The following is a 27,377-nucleotide window of genomic DNA, read 5'->3' as shown; positions in this document are numbered from 1 at the left end:
TGTGTGTATGTGTGTGTGTGTGTGTGTGTGTGTGTGTGTGTGTGTGTGTGTGTGTGTGTGTGTGTGTGTGTGTGTGTGTGTGTGTGTGTGTGTGTGTGTGTGTGTGTGTGTGTGTGTGTGTGTGTGTGTGTGTGTGTGTGTGTGTGTGTGTGTGTGTGTGTGTGTGTGTGTGTGTGTGTGTGTAAAGGATGGCAGCTGATTTGTCAGCTCGAAGTGTTAATTGCTTTCGGGGTTCCATAAAACATTTCACTGCTTTCTACATAATGGGCCTGTAGGCTTCCAGCCTGGCTAACGCCAAGTCCCCACAGTGTCACCCAGAAACAGGGTTACTACTTGTGTCTCAGCAGATAGGAATCACCTGCCAGGGCTCGGTCCCTCTCTGCTAGATGCTGTCTCTCCCAGCAGCTGGAGAATGGAGGCGGAGGGAGTTGAAATTAATTATTACTACAGCAAGGGCAACAAGAGCAACGATGGTAACAGCTAACACTTCTCACTCTCCTGCTGGGGGCTTGTGACAAAGTGAAGAACTTCTGTGCATTACGAGCTCATCAAACCTCTTGGGGTCCCAGTGAGCCAGACACCGTATTACCTACATCTTCACGAAGGAGGAAGCGGAGGCTGGAAGGTTGAGCAGCTCACTCAGTGCCAAGCTGAGAAAGCACAGGGTGGAGATCTGAACCCAGCTCTGTAGGCCTCCAGTGCAGTCTGTGCCCTCAGTGAGGGACAGAAGATCCAGAAACCAGCCACAGGCAGCCTTGCAAAAATGCTGTTTTCTGCACACGATCATAGTCTTTAGGGTTGGAGCGGATCATACAGCTCATAATCTAGTCACATACTCGTGTTTCATAGATGCAGTGACCCTAAAGCCCAAGGGGTTGGTGTCAGAGCTTACTGACTGAGAGGCTATAGACTCTCGCTCCCAAGATCTAAATACCAAACCATTACTGAAGGCCTGAGGTAAATGCTATCGCCTCTGTGAAGTTTGCACACATGTCCCACTGGAAGACACCTGATAGCATGTTGTACTTTTGGGATTTCATCCCTACAGCTCTCACCATCTCCAACTGAGTTTGCCCTTCTGAATGAAATAAAACCTGGGCCCTAACATCTGTGAGATAGATAGTCAGTGGCAAAGCCAGAGTCAGAAGCCCTGGTTTCCATCTTACGGTGATATTCCTGAGTTTGGTACGTGAATGCACTGGGTGTTACCAATGAGCCTCAATATGTCACATGTTCAAAAGAGCCCCGTGGTCTTCAGAAAAGTCATGGTCTTCCAGAGGAAGTGGGGATAGGATGTGTTTTGGAGGGGAGGGAGATTTACAGATGGTGAAGGGGCTAATATTTACTGAGCACATACTTAGATACTATGCTAGGTTGCTCCTGGTTTAATTCTCATGCAACTCTGCAACCTGGGTTTTATTATTTCTCTTTTACGGAGGCTCATAGAGGTAAAGCGACTTATCTAAGGCTACACAACTAAATATGTCATAGCCAGATTTGAATCCACAGTCTGTGGTCTTCCATACTACCATTAAGTTATAAATTACCTGAGGGTAGAAACTTTGTCTTAGGCACATTTATACTTGCATTCTAGCACAGCACCAAGACATAGGAAATCTTCAGACAATGTCTGCTGAATAAGTAAATGAGTTACAAATGAGTAAATAAAAATGTGAATGAATGAAAGAATTGATGAATAAATAAGTGAATGAATGATGGAGTATAAGAGAGAATAAATAGATGAATGGGATGGATGGATGGAGAGATGGATAAATGGTTGGATAGATGGATGGATAAGTGAATGAATCAATGAATAAAAGAAAAAAAATGAATGAGTTGAATAATTAATTGGTCTACAATGCCTACCTTATACACTGAGAAAACCATAATCCAAAAACAGTCATGTACCACAATGTTCATTGCAGCTCTATTTACAATAGCCAGGAGATGGAAGCAACCTAAGTGTCCATCAACAGATGAATGGATAAAGAAGATGTAGCACATATATACAATGGCATATTACTCAGCCATAAAAAGAAACAAAATTGAGTTATTTGTAGTGAGGTGGATGGACCTAGAGTCTGTCATACAGAGTGAAGTAAGTCAGAAAGAGAAAAACAAATACCGTATGCTAACACATATATATGGAATCAAAAAAAAAAAAATGGTTCTGAAGAACCCAGGGGCAGGACAGGAATAAAGACGCAGACATAGAGATGGACTTGAGGACACAGGGAGGGGGAAGGGTAAGCTGGGACGAAGTGAGAGAGTGGCATGGACATATACACACTACCAAATGTAAAATAGATAGCTAGTGGGAAGCAGCCTCGTAGCACAGGGAGATCAGCTCGGTGCTTTGTGTCCACCTAGAGGTGGGATAGGGAGGGTGGGAGGGAGGGAGACACAAGAGGGAGGATATATGGGGATATATGTACATGTATAGCTGATTCACTTTGTTATAAAGCAGAAACTAACACACCATTGTAAAGCAATTATACTTCAGCGAAGATGTTAAAAAGAAAAAAAAAAACAATGCCCACCTTGTCAACAACTGCAGCTTTCTAGATTAGTAAGGGAGGCGGCCTATGGTTTCATAATTAGAGAATGAAGAGAGCTGGTTGCTAGAACTGTATGTTATAGCTTATGATGGTTGCATCCGAATGTGGCAACACTCACTGAGTTGGGAAACAGAGAAAAAATGACTCCGTTTTCCCTCTGAGATGAACAGATGAGTCTTAGAATGACTTCCTTTGCATCTCCAGAAATTTGGATGCAATGACTCTAATCTACTCTGTGAAAGCGTGATGATGACACTATTACTAAGGGACTGGATGAATCTACTAATAAAAAAAATTATATGTATATATAGTACATATATGTATACACTTCTGATATGCTAATCTAACATTTTTCAGAGGAAATATCACGGAATTGAGAAAAGAACACCAGGCAGGGACTCCTGTCACAGCCTTCCTTGCTAACTTGCCACTTTCCCTCTTTGGGCTGCAGATTCTTCATCAGTAGGAGGGACGGTTTTAAGTTACTGGCCTCCTGGACCCTTTATCACTAACCTTGTATGATTCTGTGACTCACTGTGGCCATACTTCTCCAATGGACACTTCTAAGCCTTAGCATATTAAGGTGCACACACAGACTGGCCTATAAAACATTAGGCTGGTCTGGACAGATGACTCGTGCCTTGCCTCCCAGACTGAAAATTGTCCTGTCTGCTTCACGCTCCCCACACACAAAGTATGTCTTACTTGTAGAGACCGTCGGGCTCCAGACACTTGAAGATGACGGAGTAGATACTGACTTCAGGGACCTCTCCATGGCTTCGACCAGCTGCTACACAAGATGTACCCAGGCCAGAGAGTAAGTCATCGGCAAAACTCAGGAATTCTCCTGGAGGGAGACAAAGAAAGATGAGCTCCCCAGCTCAGGCCTTGGTGAGCAGACATTCCTGTTATTGTCCAAACCCATCAAATGTCTGGATACCATTATTAAGAGGATTAATGGACAGAACAAGCACAGGATATGAAAATGACACAGATCAGTGTCTACTCCTGATGACTCGTTTTTAAATTTATGCCTGAATTTTCTCAACTGTGAAGTGGAGATAGTAATACCTACCTTGATAAGATTGTAGCAAAGCTCAAATGAGGTAAATTACTCTGTAATAAAAATGCATGAAAATGCAACAGGAGGACAGGGCTTTCTGTCTAGAATAACTATTCTGGCCTTGTCACTGCCACTAACTTCCTCTTAACTCCTTAAGCAAGCCTCCTTGGAATTGCTGGTTCCTTCCTTGTACGATGAAGGAGTTGGACTAAGGATATAAAATAGGTCTCATGTCATACAGTCACTCTTACGCACTGGTACTGGATTCACGGAGTGTCATGTTGAGATGGACAGAGACTGGTCTGGCTAAGGGGGAAAGAGTTCTATGACTGATTAGTGATGAAGGTCATAAGATAGGAAGGGACAATAGAAGAGAAAGTGCCCCGAACCCCATGATTTCTAAAAGTCAGTCTAGCCATTGGATTTTAGGGGGCTGCTGAAGTTTACTAGAAATAGGGCTCATAAAGAAGACGAGACGAAGACTAGAAAGAATAACTGAACATCTGGGATCTTCGGATCTAGTCTTAGCTTTGTGAAGAATTTGCTGTATAGCTTTGGAGAACTAAATTCCCATCTCTGTACTCTAGTTTTCTCCTCTGTAGAGTGAAGGTGCTAGAGTCACTGTCAGGATTTCCGAAAAAATAAAATATCATAGATGTGCACAAAGATTAAGTTATGAGGATAAACATTGTGGTACTATTTAAACTAGCAAGAATTTTAAAACAACTAAATGTTCAATGATATCAAAACAGTAATATCAATTATAGTTCAATGATGCAATGGAATATTTTATAGCCATTAAAATAATATTGTGGAAAAATATGAAGTTATTTGAAAGGATATTCATTGCATAGTAAGTTTAAAAAGATAGGTTACACTATTACAGAATAATTTTTGGTGGACATTTTATACATTTATCTATCTAGAAAAAGAAGGAATAAAATATAGTAAATGAATAACAGTGGCTTTGTCTGGAAAGTTAGATAATGGGTATTTTTTTCTCTCTTATTTTTGCTTATCTCTCGTTTTAAAATTATCTACAAGGAACATGTATTGCTTTTGTAACAAGAAAAAAAAAATCAATAAAAATCACTTAAAAATAAAGTAAATGAGCCAGACTAAATGGCCTCTAAGTTCCTTTCCAGTTCTAAAACAGGATGGTTTTAGAGGCACGTGAGGTATTGTATACCACACGATATGAAATGATATGAGGCCGCCCGACTGTTGATTTCTTGTTCTTCTTCATGCCTGATATGGAGGGCCTTGTAGTCTCTCCTCGCTTAGATTCTCGGTATAAACAAGAGGAGGACATCTGTTAACTATCTTCTCTCTACTTGGGATTAAGGACAATCCAACGTGATGGCACCATCATGAAACAATAACGTTGGCCAAGGGTCTGAGAAGACACGGTGCTTCTCTACCAGGGAACTGAGGGGACAGAATTTACAGCTCACTTCCTTTTGGTCTCGTAAAGAAGAATTTCATCCTTCACTCACAAGTGAACCATGTGACACGTGTCTGACTGAACTGCCTAGATGGCCCTCGGATTCAGACGGACAACAGTTCTAAAACGTATTTGTCCCTATGGTCCAACAAAGCAGATCTGATGAGTAGTGTTTTTTGTTTTCTGCTTTTTACAAAGACAGTTCATAGATTCGATATGTAGATGCCAGAACAAGTGTCTGAATCAGGCTAATGTCAGGGACATACAAGTTCAGCTGCTATTGCCAGGGAGACTTGGGACTGAATTTGAGTTCTACCATTTATCACAGGTCCCTTAACTTCTCAAGTCTCAGTTTTCCTTTCTGTAGCAAGGGGTCAATGACTCTTTTATGGGTCTGGAATCTAGAAAGAAAGCCTGAGTCCAGGAAGAAAGTCTGTCTAGAACCAGAGGTTTTGCTATTAAAAAATGAAGAGGTAAATTTAACGCTTCTTTTATCTCAAATTTTGGCATCCCTATTTCTTCTATAGGTCTCTAATGTCAAGCTTCTTCCATAGTAAAATCATAAACCAACAATGTCTTCCAATAGGTATCAAAGCAGAATAATGTATGGGGTGAAAAATAAAGGAGAAAAAACATGGGCCTATTCACTGGATGGAGTGAGGGCTTTGTTTCTCTTGGTTTTTCACGATTCCGTGTCTGGCTGCTTGCATTTGTTTTCTTTGAGCTTGGATACATGTCTGTCTGCTTCTCAGTTTGTTTCCAGATAGCCATTGAAAGAGTTGGCCCTTCGTGAGGGAATTCAGTATGCCTGTGGCCTGTATTAATTAACTGTCTTCAAGCCAAAAGATGGTTGACATTCATTTTCAAATGGACATAGTTTTCCAGATATTTCCATGCATTTCAGAATAATTTAGACCAGGGATAAAAGCCCCATAAATACGTCTGGTCAGTAAGACCGGCACACAGTTCTAAGGTTTACAGGTTTAGTTCAAGTGAAGAAACTGGATAGTGTGGAGTATATCAATAGTCCTATAAGCACATTATAAGGATACTTAGTGTCCAGTTCTGTTTGGGGCTATATATACATAATAACCTTCAAATGAAAAGAGTTAATATGAAGGAAACTGATATCTTAGTGCCAACTTCTGTTTTTCCCATTTAATCCTCACAACATTCAATCTTACTGAGTTAAATGTTAGTATCTCTGTTATAAAGCTGAAGTTAAGCTCACAAGTTTGGGAAGAGACAGAGCTGAGATTTGAACCCATATCATCCTAATTCCAAAGCCATACCTTTTCTTTTATGTTATGCTGCCTCCTAGAGAATGTTTAAAAAAAAAAAAAAAAAACGACAGTGTTAGGAAGGGAACTTTCTCAATTCTTTTCAGTTTGAGATTGAATTCAAGCCACTCTCTTAGCTCTACGGGCTTGGGAAATGAAACAATAAAAGGCCTTCTATACCTTGTAATCTGACAACAGGAAGGGTTGTTAAATACAGACCCATAAAGTGAATTGTAAGATTGCTTGTTTTGGCACTCTATTCCAGAAGGTTTAAATGCAAGCTAGAAGGGGACAGGTGAATGCAGCGACCCTCACTGTCCTTCCTTTCCCAGTGGAGGGGCAACTAAGAAAGGCCTGGGGGCTTCTCCATGTACAAAGGTGAACCAGTGCGATTCAACACATGTATTGTGGTTCCACAGTATACCATGTTCCACGTCTGGAAGCATTATAATCGAATGAACAATAATAAAGTGCAGTGGTTAAGAGGTTGGGCCCTGCATTTACACTGCCTAGAATTAAATCCTGGTACATCCCCACTTACAGCTTGCTTTGGACAGGTTCCTTGACTCTCTACATCTATTTTATCATATGTTAAATGGGTATAATAATGCTGTCTAATGTATATTGTTTACAAATAATAACTATTTGTAATTATTAGTACAATGTCTGGTATACAGTAAGAGCACAAAAAACATATCAGCTATCATTATTGTTTTTATTATTGTGTCATCATAACAGAGGAGATATAAGGACCCTTAGAGGTTATTTGTATCCAAATGGCTCCTTTTCCAGGTGACGAAACCAAAGCCCAGATAAAGAAGGTGGCATGTCTGTGGCCATACACAAAGTGGGAGGTAGACTTGGAACTAAACTTGGTCTCTTCACTCCTATGGCCTGTGAGATAATTCATACCAGCCAGCGCACTGAGATAAAATCACTGAGAACTGAAGAGCTTCCAAAGCTGCCCCAGGAGCCTGTGCTCCTCAGTTTGTGACCAACTTTATTCAACACGAATGTGAGCTTTATTTACTGGGTATTTACTGTGTGCCGGGCACTGTAATGTACGTGGTACACAGCTCCACCCTGTCATCTTCTTAAACTTGAAATCTCTGAGAAAGATAGAATGCCCAGGAGAGACAGAAGATGTTCAACAGGTCTCACACATGTAATACATTCTAACAGTGGCTTCAGAATTAGAATATTTAGAAGTCTGCGGATAAGAAGAAATGGCAGATATGGTGGGTGCTGAAGTCTGTCTCCTCTATACCTATACTAACCTTCAACCAGATCAACTCCAGTTTGATCTATTTATATACTAATGGTCCATGTTTTATTTAGGTTGAAAATAAAAACTTTTTTAAAAATCTCGGCTTAAAAGTTTTATTGCTTGGGCTTCCCTGGTGGCACAGTGGTTGAGAGTCCGCCTGCCGATGCAGGGGACACGGGTTCGTGCCCCGGTCTGGGAGGATCCCACATGCCGCGGAGCGGCTGGGCCCATGAGCCATGGCCGCTGAGCCTGCGCGTCTGGAGCCTGTGCTCCGCAACGGGAGAGGCCACGGCAGTGAGAGGCCCGCGTACCACAAAAAAAAAAAAAAAAAAAAAAAAAAAAAGTTTAATTGCTTAAAATATTTGAATCCTAAAACTCTGCCACATTCCCTGATAGAAATATAGAGGCTCAGGAATGTTACACCCCCATTCAAGGCTTCGAAGTTACTCCCAGGCAGAGGCCAGAACCCAAATCCAGCTCTTCTGCCTCTGAGCGCCATGTGCCTTCCACTAGGACACTCTGCCCCGGCCACTTCTGTCCCCTCCTCTCTAGGAAGTCGTTATGGCCACATGGCAGAACCCTCCTGGACCCAGGCTGCTACTGCCGCCTTGCCCATGCCTGTCCAAGACTCTAACATTCTTTTTCTGTTTTTCTTTCCTTGAAAACAGATAGGGAGTTGGGAGTCGCTGTACAGGAATGCGCCTGTTCCCCATTATGGCTCTTCTGGGGCTGTAACCCGAGTGGGCTTGGGCCAGACCCTCACACACATTTCTTTATCCACTCAGACTCCAGCCTTGCTCTCATTACCATCCACAGAAAAGGTCAATCACAATTCTGCTGAAGCTACAGAACCAACCCAACAAAGCACAGAGCGATTTTTCTACAGGCCCCACCCCCGCCCCAATTCTCTCTCTCCCTCCCCTTTCATCACTCCCTCGATCCTCTTCCTCCTTGTTTTCCTTCTCCTTCTTCTCTCTCTCTCTCTCTCTCTCTCTCTCTCTCTCGCTCTCTCTCTCGCTCTCTCGCTCTCTCTCTCGCTCTCTCTCTCGCTCTCTCTCGCTCTCTCGCTCTCTCTATTCTGATTGAGTTGAGGTCACAGTCAAAGCTGGCCACAAGAGCAAATTGAAAACAGGTTGGGAGAAAAGCAGCAAAGAAATTCCAAAATGGAAGGGGCCAGAGCTGTGAGTTATTTAGCCCAGGTGGGGAGAAAGGTCCCTGCTTGGGACTCCACACTCTTTTCAAGAAACGCCAAGGGGATTTAGAGCCACTCTGGGCCTGGCCTCTCTCTAACCTAGAGATGCTCTTTGCTACAGTGCCCAGGGAGAGGCAGGGCTCTGCATTTCCCCACCTTTCCTTTACTTGCACAAATGAAGAAATTCATTCTGAGACCTTGTCAGTGACAAAATGCATCTTTGAGGGCCTCACACCATTCAGCTGCAGTTGGTTCACTTCTTCCAAAACAATGTTATTTTACATCGGAAGAACCAGTGCGTGATGATTCTCACATTCGTTGAGAGAGGCAGTATGAGATACAAAAAAGAGAGTGTGTTTGGGGGGGCAGGTGACACCTGGTTTTGAAGACAGGCTCCACCACTTATGAACTATAGTACATAGGGATGGATGATTAAACTCTGAGAGACCACTTCTTCATCTGGACAGTAGATGATCAGAGAACCGGGCAAGGAGTAAGTAATATATGCAGTATACCTGCTACACGAATGGTTCACCAATGTTCGTGCTCCCTCATCCCCATCATGTCTCATCAGTTTGCCTGATGGCAAAATTTTTAGTGGTCAAATTCAGCTGCTTTTACAAACATTACATAATACCTAACTCCCTAAAACCTTCGCTAGTTTTTACAAAATGAAGTAATTTCAAAAAGAAGGAAGGAAGAAAGGTAGGCAGTCAAGGAGAGAGGGGAAGAAAATGTTTATTTAGCTCTTATTATATGGCATCAGCCGTGCTAGACATTTTTACTTAATTATCTTGATTAAACATTCAAAACGAGCCTGTCTTGATTAATATTCAATACAACCTAATGAATTAGGTTAATTGTACGTTTACAAATGAGGGATCAGGTTCAAAGAAGGTTAAATGCCTTGCCTAACAAGATCCACCGAGGAAGAATGGTAGAGAAAAGGCAAGAACCGGGACATTTGTCATCCAAAGCCTGTGGTTTTCCTACTACACATTTGCCTACAGACTGTAAGATGCTTTTGGTGAGAGCTGTATTTTGGTTACCTCTGTGTCGCCAGTACCCAGCATAGGGCTGGCCATGCAGGTATTTGTGGAATTCTGTGAAACCAAATTTCAGAGGTTGAAGCCTGGATCCACTCTCATCTCCCCAACACTAGCACTTGTCATTAGAACTTTCTTTTGGGAAATCAGGCTGCCTCCTGCATGATCTCTTTCAGGAGTGCACAGGACTCCCATGGTACAGGAGAGAAGGGACTGCCAAAGACGTAAGGGATCCAAAAAAGGCCACGGCAGTCTAGCAAGTATCTACTGAGAGCCCCTATATGCCTCTGTTGTGCTAAGGGACTTCCGGCATATCCTCATACAAGCCCTCATACAACCCACATCTGTAGGTTTGACCTGCTCTAAAATCCGTCTCCTTCCACTTATAGCATGTTGGTTTTCCACCGGGGAGTCAGCTCTCCCCCAATTTCAGTCTATATGATTTAGGTGGAGCTATGGCCTCCTCCCTTCTTCAGAGATGGGCATGTGATCAACGGCATGATATCCCATATCAGAGACCAGCAAGAGATGAACAAGTGACCCAAGCCTGATCAATCAGACTAACATCTGGGACACAGACCAAGTCCTGATGACATCGCTTGAAGCCTTGGATCAGCTGTGTCTGAAGCTAGATATACCTTTGGATATTTCAAATACATGACTCAGTATTTTCCCTTTTCTGACAAAGCTAGTTTGTTTTCCATTACTTGCAACCAGGAGTCCTACCAGATACAAATCCTATGAGGTAGATTTTATGATTGCCATTTTATAAATGAAAAACAAACAAACAAAAAGGTCACAGGTCTTAAGCAAGTTGCCCAAGGTCACGCTCCATCTAAATAACGAGGCTGGACCTCAAATCCAGAGCTGTCAGACGCCAACACCGGAGCCCTTCCCATCATAAAACACTGCCTAGGGCAGAGGACAAAAGGATTCTATTATTCAACAAATCACCGAGTTATCGCCAGTGTCCTGCTTCCTCTGGCCCTGTCCTCTGACCTCACTGCCTGTGCTCCCTCCCTCCCTCCCTCCAGCCAGGCTGGTACCCCTCCTCCTCTAATATGCAGACCATTCTCCTAACACAGGGCCTTTGCACCTGTGGTCTCCATGCCTGGACAGTTCCTCCCCATGGCTTTGCATGATTCACTCCCTTTCCTTAGCCAGATCACTGCTTAAACATCACTTCCTCAGAAAGGCCTTCTCCAGCTACTCAATCTAATCCGATCCCTCTCTATCCCCTATTTCAATTCATAAAACATATCGTTCTCTCTTATACTGATGAATTACTGGACTGCCTGTATCCCCCCCTGTAAGCCCCCTGATGAAGAGACTTTCTTCACTTAGCAAGCTGCCTATACACAGCATGTTCTCCATAAACACTTGTCTAGGGAATGAGTGTATTTACTGTGTACTGTAAAAAGAGCTGATGGCTGTGAACGCAACATAAAGAAGAATGTCTTAGTTTGCATTCCCTGGAGAGCAGAACCTAAGAGAAAGGCTTGGGTGCAGATGGTTTATTTAGAAGGTGACTCCAAGAGCAGGCATGCGGAAATGGGAGGAATGAGGCCGGGAAGAGGAACAGTCAACGCAGAGGTGCATCACTAAGTTTGCCGCTGTGAGTCATGGGGGCTCGATCCTACTGCGACCTTCTGAGGAGTGAACGGGATGTCTCCCAGGGCTGTTTGGCTGAAAGCTGCGGGGCTGGAGCACATATCTGCCGATGATTCCTGATGGCCACCGGTGGAGAGGCTCCCCGGGAGAGTGAATTTCCCCACACGTTTTTTAACGTGGCTTGCCCCCAAGGCCTAGGGAGCTCAGTCTCATACAAGGCCATGGGACAGAAAGTACAAGTGTGCATTTGAGGTCACTGGCAGCACAAGGGGAGCCTGGGTGTGCAGCACAGTTGCAGCTGAGATAACCCTGGGCCAAGAGGCTATGTCACTGCCCCAGTGGCATCTGCTACAAAGACCCAATCTCTCTGCCTTTGAGGAACTGATAGAAAGATCCACTGATGAGCCTTCCTCACTGAGGTCTAGGATAGACCTGTAGCTCCACTGCGGAAACAGTCCACAGTTACCGAACACCCACTCCACGCCAGGGAGAGCACGAGGCACTGCAGGCACAGTCCTGAGCCACACGGGCAAAGCCCCCTCCCTGTGATGCTCACAGCTAAACAAGGCAGAATTGCAACGGCTGCTTTCGTGAGCAACCCTCCAGAGTCTCGCAACTTATTAATACAGACTTTAATAATATTAACCTCAGCACTAACATGCAGTTCGCTAATAGAACCTGCCCTTTTCTACAGTTGGATTCATTAGGGCCGCAAAAGCCCTCGTCATCCCCACCATCTTGAGGACAAATGATGCCAATACATTTGGCTAGACTGGGTGTTGCTAACACGTGTGAGGAGAGCCGGTCTGGGGACCGGACTGCGGAAGAGGAGGGGCGTGGAAGGAGAGCCAGGACCCTCATTCCCCTCGCCATCACTCTCTGAGGGCCACAGTGTGTGTTTACTGCCATCACAGCACTCATCCACGGAGGGCTTTCTTTTCTTTCCTTCCTTTTTTAAATCATATCCCTAAACGTTACATTGTCGTGAAGCGGAAAGAACCAACTGTACACGATGTGCTTCTCATCAGACTCTTGGTTCCTCTAACACGTCCTGCTTTCTGCAGGCCCCAGTCTTCATTCAGCGTCTCCCTCTCTGGGCAAAAAGGCAGAAAACTTGTGTGCTGACGGCGGGCCCTAATAGCCCCTCTGACCGCAGTTGTGATGAAACAGCATGTCATCTGGCAGAGCTGGGCTATTATTCACATTTTGTCAAGAGGAGAAGAGAGGTTCAGAGAGTTGGGGCACACTGCCCAGCCACACAGCGAGTACACGGCGAGTCTGGGACTTGAACCTGGGCTGATCCAGCGCCAGAGCCTGTGGTTTTTCCACCACAACACGCATTTCCTAATTGTTCTATCTCTGTGGGCCTCAGTCTCCTCGTCTCTAAAAGGAGGACGTCAGCATCTACTCTGCAAGGGGCTCATGAGGAGTGAATTCAATTAAGTCCATTAAAAATATATATATATGTGCCTTATAATCGGCAAAGAGTGATGCACCTGTAAAAGACTGTTGTTAGGGGAAATCCACAGAGTGCAGGTAAGATGATAAAAATGTCAGGTGGGTGCTTCTGGAGTTAGAAGGACGGAGAAGAGACCATCCTTTGGCGGGTAGTGAGGTACATCGGTGTTCAGCCCCAAGGACACACCAGGGAAAACAAAGTGTGATGACGAAGGACCTTTACGAGCCCAAAAACATAACCGCCGGTGACACAGAGCAAAGAAGAAAGGGGTCGGGGGCATGAGGATGCTATAGCGCAGGGAAATCTAGGGCTAGCTTCCTGGGATTGGAGCTTCCAAACGCTTCTCAGCTCTGGAGAACTGGCTTCTCTTCCTTTATTTCAGCTGAAGTTCCACATCCTCAGAGCTTTCTGTACCACCCTGTCTGAAGGGAACCCATACTGCCCATTCTCAGTTATGCCTCACCATAGAACTTGTGATTTTCTTCTGTGCACTAGTGACAAACTAGTTACTACAGTTGTTTGCTTTCCTCTTTATTTTCACTTGATTACTAAAATGTTAGCTCCATGAGTTCAGGAGCCTTGTCCATCTTGTTCACTGTCTCCTCAGTGGCTGGCAGAGTATGGGGGACACAGCAGCCATTCATTAAAGATCCACTGACCGAATCGGGGGCAGGTGAGGCTGGAGAAGAAAGTAACTAATGACTCAGCTAGGCTTCGTAAACGTGTTGAGACAACTTAAGTTTTCGCTCATACCCAATATCTTTCTGAAACCTTGCCTTGGTCACCCCTCCACCCAGCAAGAGTCAGACTCCTACGCTGGGCTCCCACGGTGGCCTTGCTTCCCACCATTGTGGCCCTTAACCCACTGTCCTGCGATCACCTACCCAGTGTCCCCCTCCCCTGCGGACTGGGAGGACCTGTGGAAAGGGACCTGCCTTATTCACCATCTGAGCCCTGTGATGGGCGTATGCCAAATAAGCGAGCTGAGGAGCAAGCAGGGGGAGGGCCCACGAGGGGAGCAGCGGGCTAGGGCTTCCTTGTGCAACAGCCTTTGAATTGTGTCAGAAAGAGCAATCCCATGAGGTCAGCAGATCTCGTGTGAAAAGGCCCTGAATCCAGAGGAAGAGGACACGGGCTGCACCCCTGCCTCTCTGTGAGACTCTGTACAAATCAGTTCATCTCTCTCTACCAATGCAAATGGCCACGATAGAAACAGAGGGCAGCAAGCACCTCCCATCCCTTATCTGACCTGATCTCGCAGCTATAACCCCAACGCTGTGACCCTTTTATTTTCCTCTATACGTGCCTATCACTTTGCTCCCTCAGTCTTAGCTTCCCTGAGCTCTTTGTCTAGTTGTCAGCCCCCGACACACACCTCAGGCAATTTCCCTCATTAATATTATTCCTCTTGATCTCTGCCCAACCCTGGCATTTCTATGCAGCCAAGCCCTCTGCTGCATCGCCTCGGCATCCACACTGGCTGTCCATGATCCCTCTGATTCTTGTCTCTGCAACGAGAAACGGCTTTCTCTTCCTGCAGCCCTCTCCTTTGTAAAGCCCTTTACAGTTTGCATTGCATGCCCTGGCCTCCGCATCATATTTAAGCTTCACAAATGCTCGGTGAGGGGGGCAAGACAAGATGGAAGTGAAAAATCACATTCTACAAAAGGGGAAACTGAAGCTCGGGAAAGAGGTACTGGGGCTGGAGCACACATTTCCTGACTCCTGATCTAGTGCACTAGCAGCTGTACCACGTGCTCTTGTCTCTTCATCCAGACTGTGAGCCCAACCACGACTCACACAGCTTCAGAGCCAAGCCCTGAAGTACGTGTATGAGGCACTCACCCTTACTGAGCCTTCCACATGTTACTGACTTAGACTATTATATTTACTGAGACACCAGTATCAAATACTGGGTGGCGGGAAAGTAGCAGAAAAGGCAGTATTGTGCTCAGTCCTGGGTTTAAAAACTGACTTTGCTAAATGACTCTTCCAAGCCAGTTACTTAATTTCCCTAAGCCTCATTTTCTTCATCTGTAAAATGGATGTGAAAATGCCTATATTAAAGGAATCAATGGAACCATATTGAGAATTAATTTAGACAATTAGCACAGTGCCTGGCACACGGTAAACATTCAACAAATGGCAGCTTTACTGTTATTACTGTTATGAACAACACCAATTCACGGAACATTTCATATGGGGTAAGTAGAGAAGAGAGATTCAACAATCCAGGGACAGTGAATTAACCTCATGAATTTAGCACCTCTTGCTCCTCCCAGACCAGAACTGCACAAACTACGTGCCCAGAGATTAAAAACTGCTGAATGCCCAAACCTTCTCCCCTTTTCTAAATATAAGCCTCAAAGCCTGGGGTGAGCAGATAGCTGGGGTATATCTTCAGTAGATAAGGGAGTCTCTGCTTGTCTTTCTTCTTTTCCCCTGCAGGGAAATGTAAGCTTCAAACCCAGTCTGACCAGGACCCTCCAAAGGTGGCCTCAGGGGTACCCCATCAGGGCACCAGGGAGGACTGAATGAGATCCTGAGTCCATTCCATTACCCAACCCGCTTCTTCACCACCCTCAGGCATGCGCACTCCTCTCCTCATCCCATCCCTGTGCTCAGGCCCCACAGCAGGGTGCATCCAGGAGGGTGGAGCGAAGGCCAGCAAAGATGAGTCAGGTTTTCTGGTTGTGAGAGCAACACCATTCCACCAGGCTGAGGTGCATCACTGAGAAGGAGGTGGGACCTGGGAGATGGCAGAAGGAGGTAGATTTCCAAATGAGACAGACAGACACAGACAGAGAGAAAAAGACAGAGACAGACACACAGAGAGAAGGAAATAAGGAGGAATAGAGAAGGGCAGTCAGAGAGAACCACAGCCAGGAACTACTAAAAGACAAAGAGACCGACATAGAAACAGACAGCGGTAGAAAGGAATAGAGAGAGAAAAGGGAGAAAGAGTCATAGATGGGAAGAGAGGGTCGGAGAAAGACAGATACAGGTAGAGATCAAAACAGAGAGGAATGGAGACAGAAGGAGGCCAAGATTAAGAGAAACAGGGAGCAAGGGAGGAAGGCATAAATGGAGGGAGGAAGGAAACTACCCCAAAAAAGAACAGGATGAGACAGAAAAAGAAACAGCAGGGGCAGAGGCACAGAGAGACGTGGGGAGCAAGAGAGCTGGATATTGAGGTCCAGAGCTGCAAGACGAGGAACGAGGGTGCGTGGCTCTGCCCAGGGCTGGCTAGCGCCCCTTCTCCTCTTCCCATTCTCCACGGCCTTACCCAATGCCCTGACACAGGGGACAGACCCTGGCCCAGAGGGTGGATACTGTTCCCTCCCCTCTTCAGCTCTGGACCCCAAACCAAGACAGCCAAAGACCCTATTTTCCCACAGCCTGACCGGAGGAGGGCCTTGGGGTCCCTCTTAAACCCCACAGGGAGAGGTGACTTTCTGAAGAGGTTCAGAGGCCAGAAGTGCTTCCACCAGAAATAGGCACCCTTGAGCATTTGATCAGGGCAACTTTAGTGACCTCTGGCTCCACGTACCCCAGGGGAAATGATCTGGAAGGTGAAGAAGGGAGAACGAGTAGGCAATAGCCATGTTCATCTAAATCCCCTCTTCTATCCCTCCCACACACAGATTTTCTTTTCACTCTCTATTGCAATGACTCCTTGGCCTCCCCATTTATATTAAAATTTTCCTTTAAATAGAGAAGGGGAAACGAGTCCTCTCTTCAATCCACAAGGAAAGCTATAAGACGGTTTTCAAGCTTGGAAAATTTGGCTGGTCAGTTTTTCCTACTGTTTAATACATGCCTTAGGTTACACTGAATGGGTAAACACAGTTTATAAGTGACTAACTCACACCTAACTCTACAAGTTTATAGCCATATATATATAGTATATTGTAATATATATAAAGTATATTATACATATATACCATCTGTATTTATATAGCATACATAAAATGTATCTGTATATATGCATGTGTGCATATATATATACACAATACACGTATATTTATATGTACACACATAAACACACACACACATATAAATACGTAAACACGTGCATAAACAATCCCTCAAATTGGTACAGCTCCTTAGGGTTTACAAAGCCCTCTCTTTCTCTCGTTTGATCCTTACAACAACCCTGGGAGGTAGACAGGGTAGGATTATTGCCCCCAGTTTACCGGTACCTGTGGTTAAGGCAAAGGCTCCAGGGACCCTCAGGTCTCGAAGCGGTCACAGTTCCCCTCTCCACAGTCATGCAGACTGATTTCATGAGCACAGGTCGGGCAGTGCCCACTTCTGGACCTGAAAGGATGCAAAGCCAAGGCAAGCCTGAGGCATCACCTGTTTCAGGGCTTCATTTCACAGACCGGAGGACTGAAGCTCAGAGAGTCGCTGCTAACCTATACGGTGCCTCTGTGCAAATTAGAAAAAAAAAACAAGCATCCCTTCCTTAAGACACCTTCCTTCTATGTATCTGAAAATTGCCTCAGCATTCTGATTTCTTAGAACAAGACACTTGATCAATCATTAATACGTGTACACAATGTCTACAATTGGAATGGTGGGCTTTTACATGTGGTAGCATTCTGCACTGTAAAACTTGTACAACTGTATGTGGCATTCCTAGGAGTGAGCTCGGCCAAGGTCAGGGCAGAGAGGAGGGCAGGAGAGAGGGTTGGGAATGTCAGATGAGGAGGGACCAACCTGGATTGTGGGGGTCCAGGAAGACAACTCATTTTACTTAAAGCTTAACAGGAGAATGATAATAACTAGTGTTTATTAAGCACTTAATCATGTCTGATGCTTGCAGTAACCCTTGAGAGTAGGGCATATGTCTAACCATTGCTTGCATTTCTTCCATGCCTTCTCAACTAATATTAATAACAAATATTATTCACAATCTTTTAGGTACTATGCTTAATATTTCATGCACTTCAGCTCATTTCAGCTTCACAAGAACCAAAGCTATTTCCCCACATGTCAGATGAAGATATCAAGACTCACAGAGGTGTAGTAACTCACAGAGGTGGCCAAGGTCACGTGGCAAATTGTGTGGCTGAGATGTGGGTTTTATAAGGAAAGGACAGAGGCAGAGATATCGTCACATGTTACATCCTCTGAAGATAACTGAAATGCTTTCCACACTCAGTCACTACTGATCATCCTAGCACAGCAGACCCTACTTTGTATATAGGGCATCAATAACCAGCAAAGGGAAGGGATTTGCCTCAAGTCATATCACATGAAGCAGCAGCCAAGAATGAAAGCAGCAAAAAAAAAAAAAAAGAATGAAAGCAGCTCTCTGACTCCTCATTCTGTGTGTTTTCCAGTGTCCGACAGTCTACCCATTCCTTTAATCACATCGAGGCTGCTGATGAATGGAGCCATCTGGATGATGAGTTCACGGAGTCTCTGCTCTGTGGACACTATAGTGGCTCCAACTCAGCATCTCAACATCTCCAACTCAACATCTCTGGATGTCAGTTCTCTCGTCTATTAAAATAATTCTTGGGCCTAGAGGAACTCTGGGGATTGGTTTGGGGGAGATGGTGTCAAGAAAAACGTGCCATGTCACGTGCCCAGGCAACAGGCTGGCACTGTGCTTGGTGCTCTACGTACATGATCGCTTTAATCCTCACAGAAACGTGTGAAGCTGGCATTATTATGCTTACTTTTCAATTGAAGAAATGGATGTACAAGATCAACAACTCATACAGATGGTGAACAACCACACTGGGATCAGAACCAAGGGCTATCCAGGCTCTAAATAAGGTGTCCCCTTCAAATGCAGAGTTGGGGTATTGTCATTTGACAGCCTTAGAGTCAGAGCCAGGTCCCTTAGAGACCACTGAAGTGAATCTTCCGTTTCCCAGATGGAGAAGTAGGCACAGAAAGGAAAGTGAGTTGCCTGAGGTCCCACAACAGCATCAAAGCAGAGGCAGATGAGTTCAGGGAGGAGGCATTAGACACTGGCTGCATGGTGGCGGTACTGACACAGGCATCATCCTTATCATCTCACCCAGTTCTACAACCTGCAGGAGTTTCACCACCCTCCACTCTCTCTTCTAGAGCTTCAGTGCCCTTTCAACGTGTCCTTTCAACAGGACCAGTCAACAGACTGTGCGGTAGGGGTGTGTGTGTGTGTGTGCGTGCACGCGTGCGTGGTAAAGACACCCACTGGGAAGTCCTCATCCATGAAGGCATCACTGACGCCCTTGCTCACATGCGTCATAGCACTTTACAGTTTACAGGGCGCTTTCCTTTTCTTTCTTTCTTTTGATCCTTACAGCAACACTTCTGAGCAGATGATCTTACTTTCACTTTGTAGATAAGGAAAGCTGAGGAGCAGAAAAGGGAGTTGACTTGTCACAGCAATAAGTGTGAGACGTGGAACTGCTGTGAAGGACCTAGGAGCCGGAAGCAGCTCCGCTAACTTCCTGTCAAGTGACCTTTCCTCAGCATCCCCACACAAGATAAGGGGTGATTAGAGAGCAAAGAGGGGAGTGCTTCCACAGAAGGAAGCACAGGGAAGAAAACAAGGCAAGGCTATGGGACAAGGAAGAGGTAGTTTGGAAGACCTGAGCAAGACGGAGTTGAGAAGATCCCCCAGGTGCAGTTTTCCAGGTGGCAGCGAGGGTGGAGGTTTCGGCCTTTGCAAGTATCTTTTCCATCCCGCACCTCTCCCCATCTCTGAATTTTCAAACAAATTCCCTGGTAAGCTGAATTTTCAAACAGTTCCCATTTGGATGTCAGTATGAATCTCTCTTTTTTTTTTTTTTTGCGGTACGCGGGCCTCTCAGTGTTGTGGCCCCTTCCGTTGCGGAGCACAGGCTCCGGACGCGCAGGCTCAGCGGCCACGGCTCACGGGCCCAGCCGCTCCGCGGCATGTGGGATCCTCCCGGACCGGGGCACGAACCCGCGTCCCCCACATCGGCAGGCGGACTCTCAACAACTGCGCCACCAGGGAAGCCCAGTATGAATCTTGATTTCTCCCTTCTTCTGGAGACAGAATGCTGATTTTGATTAGGGTCAACCTCCCCCTCCCTGCCACCACAGACAGAAAACAGCAAAACCTACATCATAAGTCAACAGTTATTTGTCGATGGTTGCTTTGGTGGTGGGCATGTGAGCCAGGTGTAGGGAAAGTGTGCTGGAGGGCTCCCGAGAAAGGTTTCCTCTCTCTCTTGGGATGGAAACACAGGAAGAGAGTCCATTTCCTCCTCTGAACATATCCAAATGTAATGCTTCAAAGCCCTGTGGTGATCTTGTGACTGGTGCCAGGCAGCCATCTTGCTACAAACTTGGAGAAGAAACAAGAGCATTACAGAGAACTGGGGCTGGATCTCCCAGAGGTCACACTCGGATCCACCCGACCTCTGGACTTCTGGTAACACGAGGTAATACAGTTCCTTATTGCATAACTTGCTGTGAGTTGCAGTTATTGTTACGTGCAGCCAAAGGTCACCTGACTCCTCCTGGTGGCTCTTATGTGCAGCCTGTTTTGTGACCCCGTGCAGTTCTCAGTAATGGGGCTGTGACCCACTGAGTCAGGTCATCAGAAGTTATTAGTCACAAATAAGAAAGATAAAATATTTAGGAATGTTTGGGGCTTCCCTGGTGGCGCAGTGGTTAAGAATCCGCCTGCCAATGCAGGGGTCACGGGTTCGAGCCCTGGTCCGGGAAGATCCCACATGCCTCGGAGCAAGTAAGCCCGTGAGCCACAACTACTGAGCCCACGTGCCACAACTACTGAAGCCTGCACACCTAGAGCCCGTGCTCTGCAAAAGAGAAGCCACCACCATGGGAAGCTCGTGTACCGCAAGGAAGAGTAGCCCCTGCTCACTGCAACTAGAGAAAGCCCGTGCGCAGCAATGAAGACCCCAAAAATAAAATAAATAAATTTATAAAAAAAAGAATGTTTGGATAAACAACAAGGTCCTACTGTATAGCACAGGGAACTATATTCAATATCCTGGGATAAACCATAATGGAAAAGAATATGAAAAAGAATGTACATATGTTTGTAACTGAGGCACTTTGCTGTATAGCAGAAATTAACACAACATTGTAAATCAATTATACTTCAATTTAAAAACATGATTTTTTTAGAAAATCTAGACCAATAGTTCTGAAACTTTATTATGCATCATTTATTATGATGGGAGATTCTTTTTAAAACAGAGATTGCTGGGCCCTCAGCCCCCAGAGTTACTAATTCAGTAAATCTGTAGTGGGGCTTGAGGATTTAAGTTTCTAACAAGTTCCCAGATACTGCTGTTGCTGTTGGTAAGAACCACATTTTGAGAACAAGTGATTTAGACAATTTTTGTAATAATGTCCCTCACACTTATATGCATATAAATATGATTTCTCCGGCAAGAGAAGAAACAAGAGGAACTAGAGTGAGAAGTCAAACTTCTGGAAGCCTCTTGGGGAGGGTGTCTTGCATTGACTACACTCTTTACATGTGTCATGTGGAAATAAGGGTTGAGATACAAGATTCCAGATGCCCATGGCTTCAGACTCAGAGAGACTATGACATAGGTGCGGTGATTGATGACACAGAAAGATGCTCGTCTTCATCCCCTGCCACAAGGCTAACATGTTTGTGAGCTCAAAAGGTACTAACTATTGTCATTATCCATATCTCTGTTGTCATCATTTAGACTTTATATATTCCTTTCACATCCATCATTTCATTTAACCTTTATAACACCACTATGAAAAAGATCATGATGATTATAAAAAGGATGAGGAAGACAAGGGAGAAGAGGAGGTGGGTGAGGAGGGGAAAGAAGAGGTTGACTGCCACTGTACAGATGTGGAAACTGAGGCTGAATGACTTGTCCCTGTCATACCGTAAGTAAATTCCTGAGCTAAGACCCAAAGCCAGGTCTGCCTAAGTTCTGTATTCTACTAAACCGTGATATTTTTTGGTGAGTTGGCACAGGTATTAACTGTGGATAAGAAAAAGAAAATTCAGGTACTCTAGGGCTATCTCACTTTCCAAAAGAAGGCTAACTTCTTGCTGTAGAAGCAGAGCAGACCTAGCCTACTGGGACAGCATGGTATAGAGAAAAGAGTATGTTGACCTTGGGTGCGTTACTAAACTTCTCTGAGCATCCATCTTCTCAGCTTCACAAGGTCATAACGCCTTCCTTGCAGAACTCTGAAGACTGGCAATATCATATAGAAAGACCCTAACAGTCCTTGGCCCAAAGTAGGCCCTGAAGAACAGGAGGCTCTTGTGATTTTGATGCTGATGATTATTCAGGGAGGTTCTAAGAATGAACATGTTGGAGGCAGGTGGCAGGAAATGGTTCAGGTGGGATGGCTTGCAGGGTTGGCTTGTGTAGACATGGGCACTTCCTACTTAACCAGGCCTTCGATGCCAGCTTCAAATATTATTTTCTAAAGTCGTAATTTGCTAAACCGAGAAGTTCACAGGCCTTACTTCACAAATCATTGCTTTCCTGTTTCAAGAGCCTCCCATAACTAGAACTAGTCCTCCATGAAGCAGGCAGAGAATAGGAGCTGACTTCCACAAGGAAAGCATTGTCTCAGGGGCAGCAGACGCATGGAATATATTTTTTGGTCAGTGCTCATTGGATTTTTAGCAGGGAGAGAAAGGCCAAAACGTTAAAAAAAAAAAAAAAATTCACAAAGCTTAGATGCTCAGATTTGGACGGAAGTCTGTCTTGCTCTAAAACCCGGACCCTCACGGATGCTGCCTCCCCATTTCTTTGACAGGATGTTTCTAACATGGATTGGACACCCTGGTGGAAGAAGAAAGGTGATTCTTGGTGGGATATTTTTTTTTTTTTTTTTTTTTTTTTTTGGTACGCGGGCCTCTCACTGTGGTGGCCTCTCCCGTTGCGGAGCACAGGCTCCGGACGCGCAGGCTCAGCGGCCATGGCTCACGGGTCCAGCCGCTCCGTGGCATGTGGGATCTTGCCGGACCGGGGCACAAACCCGTGTCCCCTGCATCGGCAGGCGGACTCTCAAACACTGCGCCACCAGGGAAGCCCGGTGGGATAAATATTGAGGCTCCTATTTTTCAGTGGCTTCTGCAAATGTCTGTATTCTTCACCAGAGTAAGAAAATGTCTTTTATAATTTTGTTCTATAGCCTTGCCTAGTAGGTGCTACGTGAAACGTAACTAAGTTGACGGGAAGGCAAGTGAGTTGCTGAAACACAGTGCTTTACTATTTGAGCTGTAGATCTTAACCACCTTGGGTAAAAATGTTTCCATGGGAAAATGTGGTCAGAGTTCCCTTCCATGCTGAGGCGCCAGAAACACCTTTCCTTTGCAGCCTTTCACTGATTTTTGTGAGGCAGCATGGTATAATGGAAAGAGGTCTATATTTAGAGCAAAATGACATGAGTCCCAGTCCCAGTTTTCCTGATCTCTTAGTTGGATGACCCATGGAGTCATTCTCTGAATCTCAGTTTCTTTATCTGTCAAACAGGCATGAAAACTCCTACTTCTCTGGGTTCTTCTGAGCTTAAAGGAAAATAACGTTTGCAGAATCACTTTGAAAACCGTAAAGCCCCTGTGCAATTTTGAAGAGTTGTTAGTAACTCTCCAGTCTGTGAGGATGTGAGCCCCCCTACACAACTTCTACATGAAAGTGGGAATTCACTCCTCAGGGCTCTGTGGCCAAGGTCCCAGGCCTCTCTGTGGAGATGTGCCCGCTTCGGTCTCTAAGCTGCCCAGGTGTCTCTGCTCCAACAGCTCCAACTTCCAAAAGGCATAAGCCCCGGGATAAAGAGAACTAAAAGAGAGCGATGATTGCAACGCTTGTGGACAACACATGGAGTAGCTCTTGCTTCTGCCTGGGGCTCTGCTGGCGGAGCATAGGGTGGAGGGTGGAAGGTGTGGCAGAGGAGAAAGCATCCGAGCCCAGGTGCAGGAGACTTCCCAGCGCAGGGGCTGGGGTCTCCTCACCTCGTTTACCCTTGTCCAGCCTGATAGCCTAAACACCATGGACAGCTTCCGCCCTCTACGGCCATTGTAACGTGTTAGTAAATCAAGCGACAGATTAAAACCCACACCCGAAAGCCACTTGTCTCATCTCTACCCCTGGTCCTTGGGATTGGGTGATGAGGCTAGCCCAGGCCAGCAAGCAAGCGCGGGAGATCTATAAAGCCACCTGTGTGCAACAGCTGTGGCAGAGAGAAGTACTGAGAATTCCCGAGGGGCCAAGGGAGGCTTCTTGCTCCTTTATCCTACAGGTGCCCGCCTTAAACAAAGCTCTTAAGCATACCGTTCCCCTACTGAAAGGTCCTTAATTATTCACCATGGGTCTCAGAAGAAAGTTCAAGCTCTTCAGAGTCACCCTAAGCAATGTACTCCCAACCACCATTCCAGACCCACTCTCTGCACAGACCATCCCTTCTGGATTCATCCCCAAACAGCTCAGTTTCGTACCTCTTTGTTCTTGCCTGAGCTGCTCCCTCAACTTGGCAGGCCACTTCCTCCCATCCCCTTGCCTGCTGCCGGCGTAGTCCCTCTTACTGAAATCCTACTCATTTCCAAGGCCCAGCTCAAATGCCATCTTCTCGTGCCTCCTGGTCCAAAACCCTCTCTACAGCCCTATCCATTCCTTCTTCTCTAATCCACAGTTGACCTCTATTATTTGGTGCTAATTTCATTCACACAAAGGCTAAGACGTCAGAAGGCTCAGGTTTACATACATGCTGTCGCCTCCCTACAGGCACGGCGCCACGTGGCGGAGACCTCTAAAAGCTTCTCTTCCCTTACCTGTTGTATGGGGATAATTATAATCCTCGCCTTATGAGGTTGGTATGAGTACCAAATGTGACAAGAAATATAAAAATAAATGCTAATTTTGGAAACATGACATTGTGATTTTTCAGTATGCCTCCCCAGCTGGTTTTTGTTTTTTAACTTCCTGGTGAGCCCAGACTGATATCTGTACCCTAAGTGATCAGATCCAATTCTAACATAGTGCAAGTGATTAGAAAATGTTTGATGAATGTGGAAGCAACCTAAATGTCCATTGACGTATGAATGGATAAAGAAGAAATGGTATACATATACACCATGGAATATGACTCAGCTATAAAAAAGAAATGGTATACATATACACAATGGAATATTACTCAGCCATAAAAAAGAATGAAATAATGCCATTTGCCGCAACATGGATGCACCTAGAGATTATCATACTAAGTGAAGTAAGTCAGACAGAGAAAGACAAATATTATATGATGTCACTTATATGTGGAATCTAAACAATCATACAAATGAACTTATTTACGAAACAGAAACAGACTCACAGACACAGAAAACAAACCTATGGTTACCGAAGAGGAAGGTGGGGAGGGATAAATTAGGAGTTTGGGATTAGCAGATACAAACTACTATATATAAAATAAACAACAATGTCCTGCTGTATAGCACAGGGAACTATATTCAATACCTTGTAATACAGTATAATGGAAAAGAAAATACAATGTCTGATGAATGAACAAATGAAAAAAATGAGTGAATCAATCAAACAAGAATCAGGAAACAGGACAGAAGACTTATTTTGACATGAGAATGACCCCTTTCCCATCAACTAAATTACAGTTCCCCTGATATTCCTTTTCATAACACCTAAGAGTTCCCTTCATAGAACCTATCACAGTGTGAAATGTCTATGTATACATGTTCGTTTAGTATCTCTCAGCTGCATTTGAAAAGCCCTCCAATGATGGGGACCATTTCTTTTTGTCCACTGAATATCCAGTACCTAGGACAGTACATGGCATGCAAGAGCCACTAAATATATAACTGTTAAGTGAATAAATACAGATATTTTAATTTTATTTATAAAAACAGAAAATCATGCCTAGATGAAAGCTGAAGCCATAGTGTAGCTTTTTATTCAATAACTGTTTATTAATGTAAGCAGAGACACCTTCTTGTTCCCATCCCATCCCCCAGTCTGCGTTAGGGGCACAGTCTTTACTCTCACTGTCTCTCCATTTCCTCCATGGAAACACTTAGGCTGTATTGCATTTGTCCGTGTCCTGTCTGCTTGCCTACTAGACTATGGTTTCTGAAACAGAACCACCTTTCATTTTGCTTTATTTCCTAAACGCACAGCCATGTATGCAGAAACACAGTAACAGAGCACACTGCAGTTATGAAGTTCTGTTTGACATGTGGTTCAAGGTCCCTCTGCTTGCTCATAGTTGCTCTTTTCTCCTATTTGGCCTATTTGTTCACCAAAACGTCTCCAGGTTTATACAATGGTGGAAAACACAGAACTGAAATTTTGGTTCCACGATTAACATTGGTAACTTCACATTCATTTGGCAGTTCTACCACATTTCTGACAACTGCAGATTTTCTGTCCAGCTAGGACCTGGACATAAAGGAGAAGAAGTGACATGTTTAATGTGTATGTGTGGTAGGGTCATTGGGAGCTGCAAACACACAGGGAAGTCCTGGGAGGTGAATAATTGAGATCTGATGGAAGCTGACTGACCTTGAATTTCCAAAGCCAGAAAACCCAACAGAGTACTTTGGAGAAAAGTTTTAAAGACAGAACAGGCTTTGGAAAGAGTGTCTACTGCACATGGGTGAAACCAGAGTATTTCATTGACAACCACATAATCAGAAGAGCTGGGACAGCTGCCATACATGGGTAATAGGATACCAGCATAGAATCAAAAAATTACATTCAAATTTCAAGTCATCAGTACTGAGGGGTGGTGGTAACGATTCAAGCCTGAGAAGACCTGAGCCAGGGCAGCTGGGATTGGAAGAAGTATTGTCTGTAAACATGAGGCACCATCATGTGTGATTTCACATAGTTATCACAACAACCCTCTAGGGTGCTATCATTTTACAGAGGATGGCACTGAGGCTCAGAGAGGCTTCGTAAATTGCCTAAGGTCACACTACTCCTAAGTGGTCATGTCAGGATTAGAAACCAAATCTGCATGTTTCAAATTCACTAGTGACACCTTCTCATTGATGCTTAGGATACCTCTGGCTGATCTGTCCAGGAATGAGCTTGAGCTGTGGCTCCTAGTTCTGAACTAGCTTCTAAGAAAAAGAAAGAAGGAAAGAGAGAGGGATTGAGAGAGTGAAGAGAAAAAAGAGTGAAAGAGGAAAAGAAAGACAGAAAGAGGAAGAAAGAGAAAAAGTGAAAGAAAGAGAGCAAAAGACCAAGTGGGAGAGAGGGAGGGAAGGAAAGACAGGGAAGGAGGGAGAGGGAGGGAGGGAGGGAAAGCAAGCAAGCACGAAAGAAAAAGGAAAGGAGAGGAAGGAAGGAAGGAAGGAAGGAAGGGAGGGAGGGAGGAAGGAAGGAAGGGAGGAAGGAAGGAAGGGAGAAAGGGAGAAAGAAAGAAAGAAAGAAAGAGAAAGTGAGAGAGAAAGAAAGAAAGAAAGAAAGAAAGAAAGAAAGAAAGAAAGAAAGA

The 27,377-nt window shown here is 44.9% G+C and overlaps 1 protein-coding gene across 1 annotated transcript in view; it reads right to left on the bottom strand.

Moving 5' to 3' along the window:
- The window catches only part of LOC113619765 (astrotactin-2), a 205,622-nt gene that overhangs the window by 51,109 nt on the left and 127,136 nt on the right, over positions 1–27,377 (bottom strand). Inside the window, exon 5 of the mRNA XM_027105069.1 lies at positions 3,264–3,405. Within this exon, the coding sequence (XP_026960870.1) occupies positions 3,264–3,405 (142 nt within the window). The remainder of the gene's footprint in view (positions 1–3,263; positions 3,406–27,377) is intronic.

This window comes from Aethalodelphis obliquidens, unplaced genomic scaffold (assembly GCF_003676395.1).
Source record: "Aethalodelphis obliquidens isolate GAN/ISIS:26980383/991018 unplaced genomic scaffold, ASM367639v1 scaffold7, whole genome shotgun sequence".
Lineage (NCBI taxonomy): Eukaryota > Metazoa > Chordata > Mammalia > Artiodactyla > Delphinidae > Aethalodelphis > Aethalodelphis obliquidens.
This window is presented reverse-complemented; position numbering and strand designations above follow the sequence as displayed.